Genomic DNA, 8,882 nt, shown 5'->3' on the forward strand with positions numbered 1-8,882 from the left:
AGGCTTTGGAACATCACCGTCACTGGTGCCAGGAGAGAAACTCTCTGGATGAGTAATTCTACCCTGTGAAATGACCGAGAGCTGTGATAACTTGATTCACTTAAAAATAACTACTACTAATTTATGCACAAAAGTACATGCTAATGGAGCATACCAAGTCACGTTTTTGGTTGATGTTACTATTATTTTTAAAAGAACAAAAATAGATTTGCAATAGCTTCATTTGTTGATTCTGAACTTTCATGTTATGTGTTTTGTCGCATAAAATACTAGTTCTGAAATTTTAGTAAATCCCAGCCAGTGGAGAGTGCCACTTCCTGACAGACTCTGTATTCTCATTTCTGTGTTGTCTGTGCTGCGTGTGTCTGGGTTCTCTAGGTCAGGGCAGACTTTGCGGCAATTTTATTTTGAGATTAACATCAGTTGAGAGCTTTACTCAAACATCTGGTCGTTCTGGCCATCCACTTCTACAGCCACGTTCTGGCTCACCTTACTTACTCGCACTAGCTCACTGTTCTGACTTAATGAAAGGATGCTGAGCAGAAATCATCTGAAAGAAGTGAAGCATCACTTGGTCAAAATAAGCATGTAAGTTGCCGTTTTCAATTCCCTTTGAAATAAGCAGTTTAAATCCCCAAACACATGACATATTCCTAAAAAGTTTTAACAATGAGGGGGGACATGCTGTTGCCTCACACCTCTGGGACTAGGGTTCGAGCCATGGAGAATTGTTTAGCATGTTATTCCCGTGTAATTGTGGGGTTTCCTCTGGGTACTCTTGTTACCCCCCCCCCCCCCCCACCCCCCAAAGTCAAAAACATGCTGAGGTTAATCGGAGTTACCAAATTGCCCATAGGTGTGTCTGTGTGAGTGGATGGTGTGTGAGTGGATGATGTGTGAGTGTGCCCTGCAATGGCTTGGTGCCCCATCCTGGGTTGTCCCCTGCCTTGTGCCTGAATTGTGAGTGGTTACAGAGCATGGATGGATCAATCTAACAATGATAACACAAACCCGTTATTGAAACAGAAAGTTTATTTGCTGTGATGTTTAATGATAATGTTCCAGATACCACTGAAAATCCATGCAAAAGTCCTATCTTAAACTATTTCTGTGCAGTTGTTTAATTGGCACAACAAAGGGTTGCAGCATTCACTGTTTTTGTGTGCCTTGTGGGCTTGAACTGAGTAGTTAGCCAGAATGTAATCAGGAAATATCCAGCTATTCAAAATCAATATACTGATAAAACTGCTGAATCTGAAGTCCCGAAACAGACAAACGGTGATAATAAAATAAGCGTTCATAATCTTGAAACGCCGAGACGTCTTTGAATTTCTTCAGGGAAGCTTCTCGTTCGGATTTGGTGAAACGGAATACGATAAGCACGGCGGTAGCGCCCTTCCCCTCTGATCATTTTAAGATACACGTGGGTGGCTGCAAATTGTCCATAAAGCATTTATGCTGAAACTGAGAGCAGATTTGATATTGTGGGGAAACAAAAAGTAATATGTATCAGGAAATTCAATTGTCCTCATACAGCTTTAAACTGAGAGCCAAGCTTCCTCTTAGTCTGATGTCTGGGCTTTAAATTAGGTATAAAAAATAAAAACATATATAACCTGTGTCATGCCATTTTGGATCGTGCTCTCCACACAACAGGGTTAAAAAAAGCAAATATTTTGAGGAATTCTGTCATCAGGTTGCATGTTTTTTTGGACCAATCTTTATACAATGTATAAAATAGTACTTATTTCCCAAAGAATCAAAGTTCTCAAGACTGAGACATGAATAACTAAAAACAAGCAGGAGACTAGACTTAAATTGTGCCTTTCCAGGCTGTAGCAATATAGACTAATGAGTTACATTACAGAAATTCACACCTGTACTGAAAGTTGTCTGTCGTGTTAAAATGGATCAGGCCTTGAAGTGTGTTTTAAGATGAAGTTTCTTTCAGTGCCTTTTGACAGTCACTCAGGAATGGAGCCCTGTGTACTTAGTGTGAGAATAGTGTGAGATTGTGTGCAATACTGATGTGGCTACATGAGTTTGCTTGGATTTACTTGGATTGTGAAAGCAGGCGAGCTGCTGGTCAGCAAATGTTTCTCGGCAAAATCAGGAATTCAGTTACTGGCATGCCGGAGTTAACGGCACAGAGTCTCCCTGCACCAGGGACTGGTCTGGCTCCCGAAGCCGCAGAGCCTCTGCCTGCCGCGTAATTCACTTTGCTGCTTTCCTGCTAACTTGATATGCTGTCTGTTCTCAGCCACGCAGCAATTGGTATAGGTGGCCAAGTAAAGCAGTAATGTCCCTCACCGGGAATTAAACTTTTCTTTTAATTAAAAAATAACTACTTTGACAATCAGAGCAATTAACCTCTTTCCTTCATTTCTTAATGTTTGCTGTAAGAACTGTGTACTTTAAATAATACGCTTTCAGTTGTTTTGCTAAGGATGTCTGCTAAATGACCTAATACCCATGCTGGTCATTTACAATACAAATGACAGAATTTGGGAGTGACTTCCTCAACATAAGACTTCATATGTCAAGCTAGGAGCTAAGATTCTGAAAGATGTATGAAGAGACGAAAATGCAATAGTGTAAGATTTCCTGATTGAAAAGATGCCCCGTGCCTTTTGCAGCCCAGTCCCCAATGGGAATACTGAGAAAACATGACTCAGGTCGGATGGGCTCTGACCCGGGTGGCGGTAAGAGGGTGTGTGTGGGGGGGGGGGGGGGCTTGTTTTCCTCGTGCCAACATGAGATCCACACCCAGGGAAATTATAGGATCTGCCCCCACATTGTGCAGCCTGACACGTCTTTCCAGACGCACGGCATGTTTTATTGCCGTTTTATTAGTGTGCCTTTCTCATGTGTCAGTCACACACTTTCCAAAAATAGCTGGTCGATGGCGGGGCAGATTTGTGAAAACGAAAAGCCCCAAAATAAGCTGCTAGTTTGACATGACCTGAGGTAGCTGAGGTAGTAAAAGACACATTTTTCTTGGCACAGTCTAACGGTATACTTTCTCTTGCTTTTGTCCTTTCTCTCCCCCTCCCTCTCTCTCTCTCTCTCTCTCTCTCTCTCTCAACTCTCTCTCTCTGTGGAACCCATGTCGTTGAATTTTCCATTACTATGTTGTTTATTCACCAAGCCGTTAATGCAAAGGATGTCTCCAAGGAACTGTAATTCAATTCCACAAACAGTCACAGCATCTAATGCCTGCATTAAGGGGGGAAGATCAACATGTTTCAAGGTGGTGCCATGTGTAAGAGATGGAGGTATATGGCAGTGTAGAAGCAGCCATTGTAACCATACACAGTGTCATGTGCACTTAGCATTTAGCTGCTGTTACCGCACTGCTCACTAAACCCAACAATCCCCCTTATATTTACTGGTTATATCTTAAATAATTGATGCAGGTGTATATTCAAAAACCTGATTTAATGAAATCAGACATGTACTGTTTACAGTCCTTTGGAGTAATTGTTGTCTGTACTTTGAATCAGTTCAGCTATCAGTGGTTTTATTGCAAAATTCAAATCAAAGAGGACAAACAATCACCTGCACTTGAAGATGCCCAGTACAGAATGCAGGTTTCAATTGCACATTAAATGTTTTAAATGTTAATCATAGCTGGCCAGTGACATTGTAACAGTAGGAGTGTGTCGACAGTTAATTCAAAGCTGCCTTGAGTACTCAGTTAAAATGGCAGGGTCTGTTATTTAGGTGCCATTATGATCATGATGTAAAGCCTAGGGTGAGGGGATTTGGAGCCTGAGGAGGAGTATCTTCCAGCACACTATTACATCAGGAAGAAGGTATTTGGTATGGGGACCCTGTCTGACTTTCCACTCCTGCCTCTTGTGTCACGTAAGAGAGGTCCCCTTCTCGAGAAATTCGTAGGAACAGGCCTGGTGCTGGCCTTGCCGCACTGCCCCTGCCACAGTGCCTCTATCGCACTGCCCCAGCTGCACTGCCCCTGCCGCACTGCCCCTGCCACAGTGCCTCTATCACACTACCCCAGCCGCACTGCCCCTGTTGCAGTGTCCCTGCCACAGTGCCTCAGGTCAGACGTCAACTGGTGACCCACCCACCGCTCTCCAGTGTTCCCTGGTGTCACACTGTGAAGTACAATGAAGAAAAACACCTAGTTAAAGGCATGCAGAGGGCCTTCTTCACTATGGAAGTGCCAGGAAAGCAGGTATTTTAAGAAGGTTTAATTAGATCTCTCATTAAACACTGGGCAATGTGTGCATGATGCAGTCCATGCTCAGCTCAATTTTCTCAGGAACATTTAAGTGCACAATAGTCCATCTGTCAGTCTTCTAATTGCTCATCCTGGTCAAGGTCACAGGGAGGTATAATAATAATCAAAGTAATACTAACAGAATGTAAACCCTTATGCCACTAAGAAACACATGGATTCATATAAAAGACTTGGGCTGCGATGGGTCACTGTGTGATCATTTTAGCCATGATTTGCAGGCTGGTTCCAGTTTTCACCTCCTCATCCACCTCATGACGCGACTGGTCAGTCCAAGGTCTGGCCTCTGAACTGTAGCTAATGAGGAGCCGACATTTGCCTGCAGATGACTGAGCCCACGGAGACTCTGAAAAAAGGCATCGCATCTGCCATTTATTAGAAAAATGAGTGGAATGGGGGAGGCAAAGAGACAATGACAAGCTTTGCCGAACAGGGTCCACTTCTTTGTACCAGAGAGCTTGCTGAATACCACATTTGTCTCTGGTGTTACCTCTCAGCACTGTGATTAAAAAAGTCAGTTTAATTGTAGAGGTTAAGGTGCCAAAAATAGCTTTTTCCCCAAGACACGTATAAGAATAGAGAATCGCAAATGCCATTAGCTTTCTCTAAATAAACGTGTCAAAAAATGGCTGTGGTCTATAGAGCTCACCACATCCTCTTTCAGTGGCTGGCCTGCTTGACGTTGGTGCTGACAGAGACGCAGAATCAGGGTGTCAGTCCCTCCCATAGCGGTGTCACATCGCTCAAACAATCTGCTTTCTTCTTTTTTTAACAAACATCAGTGGAAAACTCGAGGGGGGGGAAATGGAAAATATTAAATGATACAGAAAAACAACACTGCGGTTGGTATGTAGGTGTATAAGCTTTACAGAAGACACCATGAGGGTATGTGAGAACATAAAATGAGCCCTTTTAACTTTTTTTTTGTAAATAGGAAAAATTCATAAACTCTGTTAGAGCTGTGCTGTTAGTGTCAGGAGGATTCATGTCAGATTGAGTGAAACAATAAAATCCTGAGATGTCCTGTCACCGTTAGCTGCAAAAAGTCTTAACTGGTATTCAGGCACAGGTGTTTGTGCTTTACGAAGATGTGCGCTCCGTGTTTCACCTTGTGGTTTCTCTGTTCAAACCGCACACTAGAAAGTCGTACGTACGTGTATTGAGATTCTTCATGCTGTCAAGGTGAAAATGTGAAACCTGATCTTCGCTTCAACTAACTTATCAAAGAATTTCAGCTTATTTTACATAGACTGAGCAATAACAGCAGCATAGATGTGCAGTTTTTACAGTGAGTGACAACAGAGGACAGAATGCAGAAAGTTAAAACAAAAAAAACAAAACACGTGGTTCCCCAACCCCCCCACACGTGCTGCCGTGCATGCGGATATGAGATAATGCATGTGTTTGGCAGCCTGAGACAGTGTAGCTGCAAGTTCCAGGCCTCTCATCCCGGCTGGTTCCATGTGACAGAACTGCCCAGCCAGACTGGCTGCGCTTTCGATTTATTATGTTGGTATGTACACTGGTGGTGACTCTCTACCTGTCTGGTCGCATGCAGCATCACGTGACCACTTCAGGTACGACGAGGACACCATCAGCCGAGGCTTCCCCAAAGTCAGCCTGACTCCCTCACCACAAGGCCCGTCCCGCACCATGTGGAACGGCCAAAATAAAATTAAAAAGAATAATATCAGATTATGTCATGTGCCGAATGGCAAGAGTCCATTTGCATCGAACAGCTGAGCATCGCAAACATGGAAACAGTTTGTATTAAACTCATTAAAGACATGTAACATGAAAAAAAAAATCAATGTACTGTTTCCATTTCTACAGATGATCTTAGCATTTTGCAGTAAACAGACAGCAGGTTTTGTATTATTAAAAGCTTGAGAGTATAACTTTTCACAACTTATGGTCAAAGAAAGGTCAAAAAAAGAGTGGAAAACTCTTTTAAATAGGGATGTCTGGGTTTTAAAACCTCAGCGTGCCAGTCATTGGGACATGCTGTGTGTCTGGGGGCCAGCAGCTGCGATGGGGGGGCCAGTGCTGTGCTGTGTGTCTCTTATCAGAGGGTCCCTGGGGCCCAGCTAGCTGGCCCCCTGGGCAGGAAGGTGGGAGAGCGACCGGCGTCTCCGGGTCGGGCCGGGGGGCAGGGGTTAGTCTTGTGGGTTTCCCTTGCTTTATATCATACGCATTTTCCCCCCTCAGAGCTCATGGGGGTTCTCTGTCAGCGGCTTGCTTGTAGAGAACACGCTTGGTTAGTTGCTTCCTACACTGTACAGAACTTCAATGTCGTATTAGTGGCCTTGTGTTATCAGTGCTGGCTGATGCTTTCAGTCTGGATATGAAACTGATACGTGGCGGCTAGGATACCTGACAGGTATTTATATTTGACATTGGTGAAGGAACGATGTCACCACAAGCAAGTCATCAAAATCCAGTCTGTTAATGTGGGAAGGACTAGAGCCAAGTGAGTAACTGGTAGCAATTAGAATACAGTTCCCCATAAAAGGTTCTTGTGCCAGTTGACCAGTTGTTATTTCCCTTTGCTTTGAAGATGCTTATTCATACAGTTACATAAATAAACGTTTAGAAGGTCTTGGTTATATGTTAAGACTGACGTTTTCTGTCTTGTCTCCACAGTTAATGAAATCATCAGGAACGACCTTTCCAGCATCTCAGTGCACAGCCACGCATAGACCATTAGTGGTGGCCTCACTGTCTCTGACCTTTGAACTTTTACCACCACCAATCCAGACACAGGAAGCACAGAGAAAGGGAAAGGAATTGCGTGTCAGATGTATGGGTCACACCAATGATGCGCTGGATCCTCAAGATGCCCTTCTCTCCCTCATTTTCCATGATGACCGAGGGACCCATCAGCCTGACAGGACCATGACCGGACCTGCACAGTTTCCAAGGAGAACATGCTTTTGAAAATGATATTGACTGAAATTCATATTTAAATAGACCACAAACCACAAAAGACTAGAAAACCAAATTATCTGCCTTAAAAAAAGACTTCAACAAACCCAGTGTCCAGAAAACATCACTTCTTCATCACAACAGTGCAGAGTTGTAGGACTTAAAAATCACCTGGCTTTATTTGGCTAAAGTTTCCAAACATAAACAGCTAGCCAAAGTGCCTTATTCCACCAGCAAACCAGACAGAAGCCTATTATTTTATATGATTTTTTATTATTATTGATGGTTATGTTGTAATGTTTTCTGGAGAAAAGCTGTGTAGGATTCACCTAAATGGCCTTTGTTGTGATATTCCCTTGTTCCCTTGCTAAACATGTATGTCTCATGTGCTTTGTATGTTAATATGTGTAAACTGTACCTCAAATGTATGCCTTAGCCATGTATCACAGCCCTTCCTTTACTGAGCAGTCAACCCCTAGCAATGTTGCCTTCACACATTCAGAACACCGTTCAGAGTTCATCAGTAGGCGCACAGAATTATAGAAACCACGCAAGCTCAGGTTAGCAGGGAACCAAAATTACAAGCTAGACCTTCTGTGATGACGACTGTTAATCGTTACGGGACTCAGCTGCAGCCAAAGACACAAGATGCACGTTTTTACATTTATGAGAAATATGCAGTGTAAACTCATTGACATAATCGTGTTCTCAGACTAATTGTTTAGTGTGGTAGAACAGTCACTATCCCCAGTGCCTGTACAGGTCCACAACGAGAGACACCTGCCTGGAAGTCTCTCCCTTTAAAAATGCTCCTTCAGGGTTTCCCACTCAGCCATTTTGTAGTACTTAATGCAAGTCGCAGAGCATGTAAATAAGCTTATGACTGTGTCTTTTGATATATCTATTAATATCAGTTTTTCCTGCCTTTTTATTCTGGAGGGGAAAAATTACTAAAGCTGGCAATAATGGATTTTGATAAACCAAAGGATTCTATCTTTGGTGAAATTATTGCTCGTGCTTCAAAACTTGGATGTTATGGATGATTGTGATACATCTCAAAGAATGTATGCACTTTTGATAGTGAGCTCACACTTGACAGATGTCCATCTCACCGACCGAAATGCTCCAGGACACGTCGAGTTGTATTTGTGAAATCTCTCTTTGTCAATAAGAGATTTTCATCATTGTCTAAAGTGATTATTGTGCATTAGGTATGTGTGTATAAATATATATATATATATATATATATATATATATATATATATATATATATATATATATATTTATATATATAGTCTTTCTGGAGCATGCTGTTGTATTGTTGATCATATTTTAGCGTACAGTACATTGAATGGATAACTAATACACAGGAATGAAGTGTTTGCCCATAGATTATGTCATAGCATGGTTATGTGTAGGTGATCAGGAGTATAGATATTGTGTTCATCATTCCAAGTCTCTTCTAGGCAAAACTGTAACTCCCACTCCAGCCTAGTCAGACCTAAGGTGAAATGTACTTCCTCTTGAATATGAAATATTTATGGGAATCTGAAGAGGTAATGTATCTTGTGTTTATACATACAGTACGTCACATCTTCAAGGAACAATGCTGAGATATTTAAAAAGAAAATACCATATTAATCATGTTTGCACATTACTGTGAAGACAAGAATTTGATGTGGCCCAAAGACGACTT

The 8,882-nt window shown here is 42.3% G+C and overlaps 1 protein-coding gene across 2 annotated transcripts in view; it reads left to right on the plus strand.

Annotated features, from left to right (window-relative positions):
• The window catches only part of LOC125749513 (nuclear factor of activated T-cells, cytoplasmic 1-like), a 60,657-nt gene extending 52,234 nt beyond the window's left edge, over positions 1-8,423 (plus strand). For both annotated transcript variants that reach the window (XM_049026840.1, XM_049026841.1), the window contains exon 10: positions 6,905-8,423. In XM_049026840.1, coding sequence (XP_048882797.1) covers positions 6,905-6,960 — 56 coding nt within the window. In that variant the 3' untranslated portion in view covers positions 6,961-8,423. The remainder of the gene's footprint in view (positions 1-6,904) is intronic.
• Positions 8,424-8,882: the final 459 nt, after the last annotated feature.

This window comes from Brienomyrus brachyistius, chromosome 9, assembly GCF_023856365.1.
Source record: "Brienomyrus brachyistius isolate T26 chromosome 9, BBRACH_0.4, whole genome shotgun sequence".
Lineage (NCBI taxonomy): Eukaryota > Metazoa > Chordata > Actinopteri > Osteoglossiformes > Mormyridae > Brienomyrus > Brienomyrus brachyistius.